Source organism: Protobothrops mucrosquamatus, unplaced genomic scaffold, assembly GCF_001527695.2.
Source record: "Protobothrops mucrosquamatus isolate PMUCROS unplaced genomic scaffold, P.Mucros_1.0 scaffold127, whole genome shotgun sequence".
Classification (NCBI taxonomy): Eukaryota; Metazoa; Chordata; class Lepidosauria; order Squamata; family Viperidae; genus Protobothrops; species Protobothrops mucrosquamatus.
In genome coordinates this window covers 16,630-31,467 of record NW_015386494.1, presented here as the reverse complement: position 1 = coordinate 31,467, position 14,838 = coordinate 16,630, and the positions used below count along the sequence as shown (strand labels likewise).

The window sequence follows — 14,838 nt, the reverse complement described above, 5'->3', positions numbered from 1 at the left end:
CCCCCCCCCCAAGTTAATGCAGGTTGTCCTCGACTTACAACCACAGTTGAGCTCAAAGTTTCCATTGCTAAGTATGACAGTTGTTAAATGAGTTTTTCCTCTTTTTACGACCTTTCTTGCCACATTTCTGAAGTGAATCATAGCAATTGTTAAATGAATCATTCAGTCATAAGCGAATCTGGCTTCCTCCATTGACTTTGCTTGTTGGAAGCTGACTGGGAAGGTTAAAGGTGGTGATCACCTGACCCCCATAAACACATGCCAGGTGCCAAGCATCTGAATTTTGATCACATGACCATGAGGATGCTGCAACAGTTGTAAGTGTGAGAACAGGTCATAAGTCATTTTTTCAGTGCTGTTCTAACTTTGAATGGTCACAAATTGTTGTATGTCAATTAATGCCTGTAAATACTTAGCTGGTTGCCTGATGACCTTAAGCAATTCAAATAAAAGGGCCCATTTTAGCCTGGGAATCACTAGTTCCTTCTTATCTACTTAGTCCCAGTCTCAGTCCTTACAGTACTGTAATTCTAAACAGAAATTTTTAAGTTGCCTCAAACCTATTTCTTAATCACTAATTGCCAGTTCAAATCACACTAGTATATGCATTAAATTAGAGCTTTTGTGCAATTATGCATTCATTAATGTTTACATTAAACTGCACATGTCACTTTGAACCCATTCACTAACTGGGAGTTATCTTTTAGGAGCTTATTGTAATTTACAAGTCCAGATGATTTATAAATAAAAAAATATTGATCTCAACAATGATTCCTCGAAGCCCCTCCTTAAGCATCTCTCCATTTTGAACACTGTCCATTGTTTCCTATTGTTTCCTGTTCTTTGGTTAGTTTCCAGTCTATCAGATCTGCTGATAGAAATTTAATCCTGACAGGACTCAAGGTTGACTCAGACTTCCGTCCTTCTGAGGTCAGTAAAATGAGGAGCCAAATTGTTGAGGATGATATGTTCACAGTGTAAACCGCTCAGAGAGTGCTGTAAAGCGGTATATAAGAGCGGTATATAAGTCTAAGCACTATTGTTATTATTTTATGTGACATATATTTTTGTCAGAATGCCAGCAATTTCTCCATTTAGTTATTTAAAAACCCTTGTTAATTGTAGTATTTATATCCCGCCCTGAGTCCGAAAGGAGAAGGGCGGGATATAAATACAATTCATAAATAAATAAATAAATAAATTTCACTTAATTCCCCTTTTGAAAAGAACAAGAACAATTATGGTTAATATTACTATAGTATTAGATTCTTTTGTCTAATGTCCAACATCCTAGGTTGCTCGTCTTTTGAATCTCTATGTGCTTTTCAGTCTTTTTTTCATCTTACATTTCTTTTCAAAGGTTTATTTTCATTTTTTGGCAAAACTCGATTTATAAAGGATTCCTTCTTGCCTCTGTATTACACTGACTCTCAATTAATGGTAAGTTGTTGGACTGGCAGCAGGAAGACCAATTTTCATGTCTATCCTTAGCAACAGACATTCATTGGGTGATTGTGGCCAATCAGTTTCTTTTATCCCAATCTACGTGACATGAAATGTATGTGTGGTTCACATATTTCTGCCACACACAAATAAGTAGCTTTGGATTTATGTTCCTCAATAAATAAATGAACAAGTATAATGTTTTGGATTCATTTGTTTAATTGGGTACTCTTTATCTAATTTTAGGGCTTGTGTAGAGAATAAATCACACTTTATGTCATATTTATGCAGAAATAGTGATGATTCAAAAGGAGTCACAAACTTATAAGAACCTTTGTAAATGTAATTAATCATTTTTCTGGCTTTGCTTATTAGCTTCTGTACCTCATGGCATCTCTCACATAAGCTACACATTCTGAATGAACACCTACACCACTATAATGTTGAATAATCTCTGTGCATTCTAGAGTCTTTACCTTCTTGTCTCCTATTTTCTGGAACTTTACTCTTTTGAATTCAAATGAGATCATGTTACCTTTTTAAAAAATGTCAGTCTTTATTTCATTGAATGTAATAGCATTATTATCACTGTTTCTAATTAGTTTCATAACCTTTATGTCCCAAGCCAGCTTCTAGGCACCACTGACAATTAATTTGAAAATAATATATTTTCTAAAATGTTTCTTGCTATATCCACAATGAATCAGTGGAAGAGATAGTTCCATTTGTGAGTTCTAGTTTGTAGGACTCTATTCTTTCTTTGTCTTACAGAGCAAAACTGTCTCCAAGATATTGTTCCTTGTACTTCTATACAGTTTATGTATGTCCTAAGATCATGTACTGTAGATACTCCTATCTATCTGCGCTTTTGTTAATGGAATCAGGAGCCCCTTCCCTCCTAGAGGCATACCCTTAATCCAAAATTATATGTCTTTAACCTTCAAGGAATGACTTCCTTTTCTGTCTTGCAGTGATAACCTCTTTCTCTTAGATACAGGGGTGTCAAACTGCCGGCCCACGGGCCGATTTCATCATACCGAAGCCGCGCCCACCCCATTGCCGGCAATGCAAAAAGAGTTGCAATATGTCGCAACACGTGACGTGGTGAGTTTGACACCCGTGCCTTAGAACTTCATTCTAAGGAGCAGTCACACCTGGAGTAGAATGCCTCTTTGTCACCCATGAATCCTTCTTTTCCCAAGTTTTCTATCACTCGCATGTCTCCCAGGGCAGCCATTTTGCCCTTAAAAAAAAATAAACTTGCTTCTTGAGAGACAGAAGCTTTTTGCAGTGATTGCATACTCACGACTTCTGCCAACAGGGAGATATTTTTACACAATACAATATATTATGTTTGGGTGAGATTTATATGGTTAGGTTTAGTAGGTTGCTTTTTATAATAGGAAAGAGGACTTAGCTGTTCTAGCATATTCTCCTTCTGTCAGATTCACTTGGGTGCTCAGTTTGGGGTCTGCTTAACTTAGATTTATCTGGTTAGTTTTGAACTGCATTATGCATTGACCTTGGATCCTCCTGTCACTGTATGGTTTTCCTAGCAACAGTAAAGAACTTGCTTGTTGTTGCTTTCTTCCAGGAAGGTTTTTTCTTCCTTCTTAGTCTAACCTGCATTTTTGGAATTCCCCGAGATACACCCATGCAGGTATTAATCAGGTCTAGACTTGCTTAACTTTTGAGCTCAGAGGAGATGACACAAATGTTACCATTTGCTAAAAATTTCTTCTCGTAGTTAATTGTTTTTTTTTAATCCTCCTTTTTTGTTCTTTTATAGATAACAACAACAACAACAACAACAATAAAATAATAGTAGTAGTAGTAGTAGTAGTAGTAGTAGTAGTAGTAGTAGTAGTAGTAGTAGTAGTAAAGTTGGAAGGTACCTTGGAGGTCATCTAGTCCAATCCCCTGCTCAGGCAGGAAACCCTATACCATTTCAGATAAATGGCTGTCCGGTCTCTGGAGGCAGGTGTTCCACTGGTTAATTGTTCTAACTGTCAGGAAGTTTCTCCTTAGTTCTAGGTTGCTTCTCTCCTTGATTAGTTTCCACCCGTTGCTTCTTGTCCTTACTTCAGGCACCTTGGAAAATAGCTTGACTCCCTCTTCTTTATGGCAGCCCCTGAGATATTGGAACACTGCTATCATGTCCCCCCTCGTCCTTCTCTTCATTAAACTAGACATACCCAATTCCAGCAACCGTTCCTTATATGCTTTAGCCTCCAGTCCCCTAATCATCTTTGTTGCTCTTCTCTGTACTCTTTATAATAGGCAATATAATAGGCAATAGTTTCTCAAGGCCTTGTGTTTGGAATGGACCTATTTCTCATTATTGAATTTATTTTCTATGTATTATAAAATATGATCTGGAATGTGTAATTCTTACCTGCTTCATTTGCTTGATTGCACAACATACAGTTTAGGATATTCCACTACACGTTGTTTCCACAACATTAAAAAAATTGACAAAGATATCACACTACTTGGAACACCTTATGACTTGCATTCTCAGCAGTCACATACTGTATATTGAAGTGTTTTAAAGCTGAATAGAAGTCATAGTAACTATCAGAATCAAGTTTCCATATTTATACAGTGCTGTCTGCTGCTGCATGAAGAGGATCATTAATTTAGTCCGTTCCATAGAGCCATTATTTTGCCATTTATGATCTGCATATTCCTGATATAGACTTAGAATTTCTTCATAGAAAAACTAATCTAATCAAAACCATTATTACAGTCCATACCTATCAATTATATTGTTGCTTTACGTCAGCTGGGAGAATATTAGAGGTGTGAGACTCTAAACATAAAATTTATGTTACATAATAAAACAGCCTTGCTCCTCATGAATATTTGTCTATAAATTTATTGAAATACTGATCTGAATATTCATTTAGCTTTTTAAAAAAATGTATATTCCATTTTTGGTGAAATACTTAAGATGCCCTACAACCCGACTAGGATAATAGTACTAAAGCTAAATATTTGTAAAACTACCAACACCAAACTAACCAAAAAGAAGAAGTTTAAAAGGGAATAATAAAATGTAGAATTTGAAAACGTTGCTGAAATAAAATAACTAAATGACTACCAGAACACATTATAACATATCTCAACGTATCTCATTGGCATTTAAAAGCTGCAGACATGCTTCTATGGCCAGATATAATACTTTAAAATATCTCTTCCTTGTTTTAAGTCATCTTGGAAAAAGTTGTAATAGGCAGTTATAATTGTTTTCATTAACCTCTGCACTGATCATTAGAGCTAAGCTCAAATGCAGTACTATTGGCACGGAAAAGTATGAACAACTTTGCTTTTTCTGTTCAGTGTTTACTAATTTTCTGTTCATCTTCATATATTTTGACTGATCTAAAATAGCAAAGATTAATTCTGTATTACAAGTTATTACCTGCAGAGAATAACAAACTGTCTTGTTAGGATCAAGATATAATTTTGGATATTTAGAAAGAAAAAAAGTAAAATTATTATGAAATTATCATAGGGTATAGGCTCAATTTGTTAGACTTCTGAAATACTATATTGTGTTTATTAGTTTTATTAAAAACTAGTTTTTTTATGTTTAGGGGAATATAGGGTGGTATTGAAGGGTCTAATTATAGGCTGAAAAGTATGTGCATATGCATATCTTAAGCAAACCTGAGTAGTGGGAGAAAAGATAGTGTTTTATTATGCAGAAACAATCAGTTAAAGAACTTATATAATAATATAAAGCAATACCCTTTCATTTTTATATTTGTGCTTTGTATTTCTATTCCTGTAGATTTGCACATTAGGACTTTTTTATTTACATATAGAGCCATCTAAATTATGATAGACTGTCAGTTTTTGCATTGCATTTCCCTCTAAATAGGCAATATAATTAAATGTTTGTTTTGACTCCCTGAATTAAATTAGTATTTAATAATGTATTGGCACAGCCCTAGTTTTAACAGTGTTTCCAAATCTCCCATTACTTTGCAGTTTATTTCTATCAGTGTTAACATTTTAAAAGTGTCCTGATGATGCATATTGTATCCCTTTTGTATATGCATGCAGATGTTTAATAAAACTTCAAAAAAAACAGTATTTCATTTTTGGGAACCTTCTTAAATGCTGTATTATTGTACTGAACAGTTAAATAATAGGAAAATAAAAATATGGATATAATATATATACTAAATGCATACTTTTTCTGCAGACATGGATGATACTCAAATCCTCCCACGTCCACCTCGCATCAGACATTTTTCACAGAGCGAAGAAACTCCTAGTGAAGTTTTTGATGCACTGAACGAGGAGCAGCCACTTCCAAGAAGTAGCAGCACATCTGATATACTGGAACCATTCACTGTTGAGCGAGTCAAAGGTGCAGTTCCTGTCATTGACGGTTCATCCCATCATGCTCCAAGCTTACAGAGTTCCACAGAGGCCTCTTCAATATGTAAATCCACTGAAAGTCACATTACCGATACAAATAGCAGAGAGTCCTCTCTGGAAGTTGGGGATAGTATTTATGATCATCTTTGTCAGTTGGTAGGCCCAGTAGAACTTGCAGATGCAGCCTTTGAACAAAACGAGTATGTTGACCTTGAAGGTGAAGATGATCTTCTTTCATCTCTGAGAGAATATCTTAAAGAAAAAGAAGAATTTTTCAGTAGCATTGAGATAGATAAGTATGAGTCTTCTCCTCATGAATTTGTTGCAGGAATAAGTAGGAGTGATAATTTGCCATTGGATGAAGGAGAGTGTACAGACCAGACTGTTGCAAGTAATACTATTGTTGCAGAAAATACCAATAATACAGAACTACAATTGGAACAAAATCAAACTGGCTTTATAAGTAATATTGCACCTACACAAGTAGATACTTCTACAAGAAACCAAGCTGATAATGCTAAACAATTAAATATTGATAAACACACTCAAAATCTGCTTGATCCCGGGTCAAGTACTATTGACAAAGAAAGGAAGAGATATTTGTACAGACAAATTGCCACTGATGTAGATGTATCTGTGGAAACAGTGTTAGCTGAAAAACATAAGAGTGCCCTCTTTAATGAAAAAATAACCAACACAAGTGTTATGCATGCAAAGAAAATGCCACATAAAGCCATAGTTAACCCTGAAATGCTTCAACTTACAGGCATGAGCAAAGTGACACCAACTAAGAGAAGTATATCTGAAACAGTAACTCATAAGGCTAAAATCATGAAAATAGCAACTAAAAAGCGAAACAGTGTCCATGTCACTTTTAGGCCTTCTACTGAATCTGTTCAGTTTTATAATCCTCTAGAAAACAAAGAGGCCCCATGGAAAGCAAGACTGCGTAAACTCAGTGGTTTCAGTAGTGGGATCAATAGCAGCAGCAGCAATACAAGTACAAGTACCAGCTCATCCTCTGGGGCTGTGCTGGTCAGACCTGGAATCTATAGGCATCTAGATGCAGTCAGTCCAACATCTGCTAATAGCAAGCAGAATAAAGAATCAGGAGATGTTCCAGCATTCACGCTGCAGAAGGAAAGTGTTGGAATAAATCAAATGTCTAATCGTAGCCCACCTAAACCATCAAGTCAGGAGTCGGGACAACAGCAGGGCTCCCTGGGTGGTGTGTATAAATCTGTTGTACATGCTCTTTCGAAGCCGAAGGCAAATGTTTCCCCACAGAGGCAGAGCAGAGTGCCAGCAGAGGCTCCACTGAGGGATCTGTACAGTCATGTAATGGGCTATTTTGGAAAGAAAGCTGCAGGTGAGCACTAATACTGTGCAGCGCACAAAAGGAGAAAGGCAGCATCAGTTTGGCTTTATGCACCTAAAGCAAGCTGTTATAAAGCAATCAAAAGGCTTTGGGGTGATCAGTGCTTTTTCTTGTTTGGTTTTGCATGCGCAATGGCCAGCTGAATTTTTTCCCCAAGTGTAAGTTAAAATGTACAAACTATAAATTACTAATTATCTTTAAAAAAAAAACATTTAATGAATCACTTTGCTGCTGAACACTTAAGGTAGGGAAGAGGAAGAGACAGTAAATCTACAAATAGATTGTATCTTTGCCATGCTTTTCTGGCATACCCTGCAACCCAACTATTTAGATACAATTGGCATATATTTGGTTTCTAATAGAGACTGTAGGTGTAATATCTCTAGTACTTCTCCTTAGTTATCACTTATTGTATTTGAACTAATTGCAGATGCAATTAGGTTCCTCCTCCTGCTCCTCCTCCTCCTGAAAACAAAAATTTAAAGCAGATGTCAACATTTTATGTTTGGATTACTTCCTCATAACAATCCAGTGTGGATTTTGACATTTTATTTAAGCAGGTTCAAAATATGCTTTAGCGCTTTCTTGGTGCATTCACTGAAATGGATGCCCCACTTTTCATGGCAACATCTATTACTGCTTTTGTTTTCTGGAATCATAGAAGTGCATAAAGGAACCATGATAGTTCTTCTTGAGCTAGCTATGAGGCCTCTATGTACTAATAAAAATGGACAAGGCTGGCTGTCATTCTAATATCACCATCTTAGTCAACATGCTAAGTAACATTTAAAAAAATAATCAGAATTACATTCATTTTCAGCAGTGAGGTAGGATTTTGGTGTTTTTTTTGTTTTTGTTTCTTTGTACATTGTATGCTGGCATGATTAACAGAATGTTCTATAATGCATCCTGCATTGAGATGTTAATGCCATCTGAGGGCAGTCTTTGTTAGCATATCATAACAAGTTAGTCAATAATGCAACAAATTATTTCAGATTGATTTAATTTATTATATTTAATGCATCTCCTTGCTGAAAATGTTTAGGTTGAGTACTAAGAATATTTAGAGAGGGTTTTTAAATTTTATTTAATGCCTTGAGAGTTAATATCAAAATCAAAATTTATATCTCAAAGTAGCAACACATTTACTCTTTGTTTTGGGGAGAGACAATATTTAATTAAATAAAAATAGACTAGAACATTTGAAACCTTCAAGGTTAAAATAACAAAATATAACAGGATGAATAACAATGTATTGCTTTGCAGTATTGATCATCAACTATATTCCTTTTTTAAGTATTCAGTTTTTCATTCTCAATCCTGTATTTTGAATATGCAGTAATACAGTGAAACATATAATTCAGCATATAAATAATACATATAATGTCAACCTTTCTGTTTTCATTAGCACACATTTGCATAGCTGTAGAGTATTATGCATTCAGTGATATGAAGGAGTGAAGCGAGCATTAACAACTTTAATAGTGCTTATCTGTAAGCTTTCTTGCTTTTTTCAAGGTCACACTGGAGATTGACTAACACTTGCTCAGTGGTGATGGGATGGGATGGTTTAATACGTGGAAAAGCTGTACTAATTCTTATAACTAAATCTGTTTTTAAAGAATATATCTTAACTGCATGTTCAGTAAATAATTATTTGTATTGTTTAACTTATTTTATAATGTTTTAAAGTATTTATTGCTGAAAATGTTTTTTTACTATATACAGTCATTCATTTGCTTTTAGCCAATAGGGAAGATATGAACCAAAAGCAGATCTCTCTTGGTAATGATAATGGCAGTAGTAATGCAAATATTCCTGACCTCATGGATGAGTTTATAGCTGAAAGACTACGCAGTGGTAGCTCTTTGGTAAGCTTTTAGCATTTTCTTTTATTGTAAAGTATCAGATACAATTATGATTGTGATTGAGTTGCATAATTAATTTTAACTGCAAATGCTAATGGACTGGGAAATAAATAAGGAGAACTAGAGATCCTAATTCAGGAAGACAAATGTGATGTGATGGATATAATGGAATCTTGGTGATGTGATATTCATGATTCACACATAACAATAAAAAGCTGTAACATATTCAAAGGAACATCTCCATAGAAAGAATGGGGGTATTGCATTGTTACACAAAGAAAAACATGCTTGCACAGAAATTCAGATATCATCAAATTTTATTGAAACTGTTTGGATTGGAAAAAAAATGAGAGAGAAATGAAAATGATACTATCACGAGGGTTTATTATAAGCAACTTAGCAGTCAGAAGATATGGATGAAGATTTTTGCCATCAGATGATCAATCTTTCAAAGAGGCATATGGTAATAATAATAGAAAATTTTGATTATCCTTACCTCTGATAATCTAATAAGTCTGAGTCCAATTTAGGTAGGTCTTCTCTCACTGACATCTTTATTTTTCAAAAGGTAGAACAAAAAATAAGAGTGTTGGCTATCCCAAGCCTATTTCACATGAACAGGGAGAAATTTATTGCAGAAGTAGCACTTTAAAGATGCTTTAGAAAAAGAACTGTGTTAATCTGTGGCAGCAAAGATGGAAAAATAGGAGCAATATAAAGAGGCCAGAATGGATTTATGCAGAACTCTCTAAAATGCTGAAGAGAAAGAGGAATATGTATAGGAAATGAAAGGAGGAGCATATGACTAATGAAGAATACAAGGTATTCTCCAAACATTGTAGTAATTGTGGGCTAAGTTTTAAATGAGCAGGGACTCATAAGAGATATCTTAGAGTACAGGTGTCAAACTTGCACCGTCATGTGACGTGTCGCGACATATCGCAACTTTTTTTACATTGCTGGGGTGGGCAACCAGCAACCAGCCCATGGGCCAGCAGTTTAACACCCCTGCCTTAGAGTGAGCTGAGGCTTGTGAGATATACCAAAAGCAAACAAACAACTAACTCTCTGGACTATGTCATAAATAAAAAGAAAACCAAAGATCCTGCAGGTTAGTTGTAAGCAGAAAGTGGTGGATTGATCATAGTTGATTGTGTGATGAGAAGGTAGAATCTCTTATCTCCTATTTTGCATGTCTTCTCTCAGAAGAGAATGGAACTCTCACTGATCATTTTTCTGCCCACTGGAGAAAGGAGGAAATTGAGGCATAGATACCTCAAACTACATTAGCTAATTTAAATGAATTCAGATCTGCAATGGATCACATGCTAGAATACTGAAAGAACCAGCAGAGTTGACTGCAGAATTACTCTTAGCAACCTTTAAGAACTGCCAGGAGATTGGTAAGATCCTAAAAGATTGGAGGTCAATGGAGATTCTCAGTCATCCAGGTCATGGTTGTCCCAAAGGTGCTTTTTCAAAAGACAACTGCACTTTCTTTGTTTTTGCTTGAAGATATTTCATGTCTCATCCATGAGCACCTTTGAGACAAAAGATTGGAGGAAAACAGAAATCCATGTCTTCAAAAATGAAAAGGGGGGGGGATCCAGGATGCTTCAGGCCTATATGCATGATGTCTATACGAAGCAATGTTACTGTTATTATTAAGCGGCATATATGTGAGCATTTGAATAGGTATGATACAATTAATAGGGGTCAGCATGGGTTTGTTGCCAATAAAATCATGCCAAACTAACCTTACCTCTTTCTTTGATAGAGTTACTAGTTAGGATAGTATAAAAATGCCATAAACATTATGTACCTGGACCTCAGCAAAGCTTTTCAATAGTATTTTCCTTAATAAAATGGTAAAATATGGGCTAGATGGCAGAGATGGTTCATAGCTTAAAAGCTCTGCTTAGTTTTGAACGGTGGATTAAAATGAACAGGATGAAATTTAATAGGCAAAAATGTAAAAATGAAAAATGACGGGACACAATGAAAGACACAAAAATAGGATGGCAAACATCTGGGCGTTCTTATCAACCACAGCTGAAACATGAGCCAGCAAAGGGATGCAGCCTCTAAAAAGGCAAATGCTTCCATGAAGTGCATTAATAGGAGCATAGAATATATCATGGAATTATGAATGGTCCATTTAGAATACTGTGTCCACTTCTGGGCTCCATAGTTCAAAAAGGATATTGATAAATTCAAGAAAATGATGAAGGACCTGGAAACCATTTTATTGTTGTATGCCATCCAGAGTATCCTTTGCAGGGAGATGGGCAACTATAGATATATATATAAACAAACCATTCAGAAGTATCTTGATTGTGTTTAGCCTACAGAAAAGGTGATTGAAGAAAATATGATAGTCTTTAACTATTTGAAAGGCTGTCATACAAAACAGGGAGTAGACTTAGATTCCATGCCTCAGACCAGAATAAGAACCAGTAGGTTACAACTACAAGGAAGGAGGTTCAGGCTATAGATTAAAAATAACTTCCAGACAGTACAATTATCAGCCAGTGGAACACACTACCACATGTGGAGGTGAGTTCTCCTTTCCAACAGAGGCTGGATGGTTATCTCAGAAATGTCTTAGTGGATCCTGCACTAAGCAGATGATTGGATAGATGACCCCTGAGGTTCCTTCCAACTCTATGATTTTATGAGATAAAGTTCTTGTCAGGATGGATTGGGGTGCAAATGTCATAGTGTGTCAATTTTCCCCTCTTTAAAAATTGATAATTGTAAGATTCTGTCATTTCTGACTATATTTTTTTCTTAAATTACATGAAATATTATTTCAATTAGAATGTGGCAAGAAGAGGAAGCAGTCCAGGAAGCTTAGAAGTACCAAAAGATCTTCCTGATATACTGAACAAGCAGAATCAAATGCGTCCTGTTGATGATCCTGGTGTACCTTCTGAATGGACGTCTCCTGCCAGTGCAGGCAGCAGTGACCTTGTCAGTTCTGACAGCCACTCTGATTCCTTCAGTGCATTCCAGTATGATGGCCATAAATTTGAAAGCAAGTATATCCTCACTGAATCTTATATACAATTATATAAAAGGGAGTTTTAAGAAGAAAATTCAATTGCTGTTTGATTGCTATCCCGTCATGGACAAGACATCTTTCAATCTAGTGGAAGCTTGTAATTGTGTAGAGGGGAGTAGAATTATTTTATTTTCTCTTCAGGCCATCTCCCACATGCCTTTATTCCCATCTCCCATGTTTCTGAAGAATGGCCTCAAATCATCCAGAGCAGATGGGTAAGGTATAGGATGCTGCAGAAAGGGTAAATTGCTGATGATGATCATCTTCTTCCCCTATTGAATTCATGTCTGCTGTATAAAAGTATTTTCCATCAACATAGCAATACATTTGGATGTAAATCTAAATTTGAAAAGGTTAATATTAGTAAATTAATTTAAAAATCTGAAGTAAAATCCACAAGGAAGACCCTTTTATCAAAATGTATAGTTTCAGAGCAGGAATTTCTGTCTAATAGGTTTATCCTGCCTATGGGAAACACACAATTAAACAGATATTTTAAATAGTGTTTTTTGTATTACATAAGTTTGTTTTTTCACATAAGATTACTATTGATGTTTCAAACTACAGGATACATATGGCATCAAATAAGACTTAGTGAATATTCAGCCAATAGAGAAAATGATGTGAGCGTATCCTTGGGTACATACCTGTCTCAACAAACTCTATCAATCAGGAACAGAGATAAAGCCCTCATTCTCTCCTGTTTACAACAGCATGAATTCATGATAATGAGTTCCTTGGGCTTATTTCATCAGAATCAGTCCTCAAGAATTATCTTAGTTGGGAAAGGTCCTTATTTGTAGATGTACATATCTTAAATAGATTCAGCATTTTGTAATTGAAATGAAGTTCTCTTGATGAGGTCCTATCCTGGGCCTTCTTATACATTCTTCTCTCAACAGATCTGTCTCCAGTGGCGAAACTTTCACAATCTTGCTTTTACACGTAAATGAGCCAACTACAAGGGAGCCAGTCTGCTAGAGTAGTAGGCACTATGCTAGGAACTAGGAGGGTATGAATTCTAATCTCTTTAGGCACGAACCCAGTTGAGTGACATTGGGCCAGTTGATTTTTTTGCAGTCCTCAGAAGGAGGTAATGGCAAAATACCCCCCCCCCCCAAGTTAGTCCCAGCTTATGGTTTCCTAGGGAAAATACATGTTATTTACAGAACTCAGATGCATCAGTTTTTTGTTCCTTTGTCTACTCTAATATATACCATATCCCCAAACATAGATAACAGTTCTTTGGCAGTTACCCTTGACTGTACATCTTAATAACATTACAGCAAATATAAAACAAAAACTAATAATAGACTATTTCTGTGAAAGCTTCAATATTGCTGTTTTGATAATAGTAATGGCTGTGTTTTTAACTTAAATCTGAACAATGGCCCTTTCTTTCTTTTCTTTTCTTTTCTTTTCTTTTTAGATTTCAGTTTATGTCCTGAAGGTGGCACAACAACTTCTGCTGAATCTGATATAGGTTCCGGCCCTCAGCAGAGTGCTGAAGAACAAGAAGTAGCTAGTTTGACTACCCTCCACATTGATTCTGAGACCAGCAGTCTCAATCAACAAGCACTGTCTGCTGAAGCAGCTACGATTACAGGTGAAATGAAGGGATGGGGGAGAAAACCCTAATTGTAGGTGCTTCTATCACTCTCCCATCCTACAGCTATCTCTATTTAGCTTTTAATATATTTTGTTTAACCATTTTCTAGGTAGTCATTCTATTATAGCAAAATCAAAACAAATTCAAGAACCCTTAAAGGTAACATAGATACTACTGTATGAGCTTTTGTGGATTAAAATCCACTTACCATATGTTTAATGCTACCCCATGGCAAATTAAGAGTGCCTAAACCAAACGATCCAATCTTGCATATTATTAATTTGATTAAGAATTGCTTGGACATGGAGAATACCATTCCAAATGAAACAAGCTTTTCAGCATCCTGATGTGCTGCTGCAGTTCAGTCTTCCTTTGGTCATCTACTCTTTGGTAGTGTATTCTGGCTCACAATTTTTTTAAAACAAATTACATTCACAACTCCCTAGAAAAATAGCCAGATCTTCAAGGCTTTCTGAAAGGTGAACAGAGCTGGGGCCAAGTTAATTTCAGGCAGCATGGTGTCCCAGAGTGCGGGCACTAGTATGGAAAAGAGATTCCTTCTATGTCCTGCTAGATGACAATCCCTGATTGGTGAGACCAACAATATGTCCCTCCTACCTAACATGGGATAAGTTGAATACTATGGAACTAAGGCAGTCCCTCAAATATCTCGACCTCATGCCATGTAGGGCTTTATAGGTAGTAATAAGCACTTTCAGTTGCACCCAGAAGCAAATTAGGATGCAGGGCAGCTCTTAAAACAAACATGCACTATGAAGATAATGAGACATGTCTATATTTGCCCCTATTGCTACATTCTGAATTAACTGAAGCTTCCAGATATTTTTCAAGGGAAGCTCAATATAGAGTGCAGTAATCTATTGGGAGGTGGCCAAAGCATGAATGATCATATGTAGTGCCTCCTGATCAAGGAAAGGGTACAATTAAGGAATAGCATAAAGCAAAGCATCCCCTGGCCACAAGTGCTCTTTAAACAAGAGGCCCAAGTGAAGGAGGACCCCCAAATTGCATAGCCATTCTGTCTGTGATAGTATAACCCCATCTAATTTAATTTAATTTAATT

At 36.0% G+C, this 14,838-nt stretch overlaps 1 protein-coding gene across 1 annotated transcript in view; it reads left to right on the top strand.

Moving 5' to 3' along the window:
- The window catches only part of RALGAPA1 (Ral GTPase activating protein catalytic alpha subunit 1), a gene marked incomplete at its 3' end in the record, with an annotated part of 67,310 nt that overhangs the window by 40,580 nt on the left and 11,892 nt on the right, over positions 1 to 14,838 (top strand). Inside the window, exons 17-20 of the mRNA XM_015813009.1 lie at positions 5,657 to 7,204; positions 8,960 to 9,084; positions 11,902 to 12,118; positions 13,575 to 13,751. Of these exons, the coding sequence (XP_015668495.1) occupies positions 5,657 to 7,204; positions 8,960 to 9,084; positions 11,902 to 12,118; positions 13,575 to 13,751 (2,067 nt within the window). The remainder of the gene's footprint in view (positions 1 to 5,656; positions 7,205 to 8,959; positions 9,085 to 11,901; positions 12,119 to 13,574; positions 13,752 to 14,838) is intronic.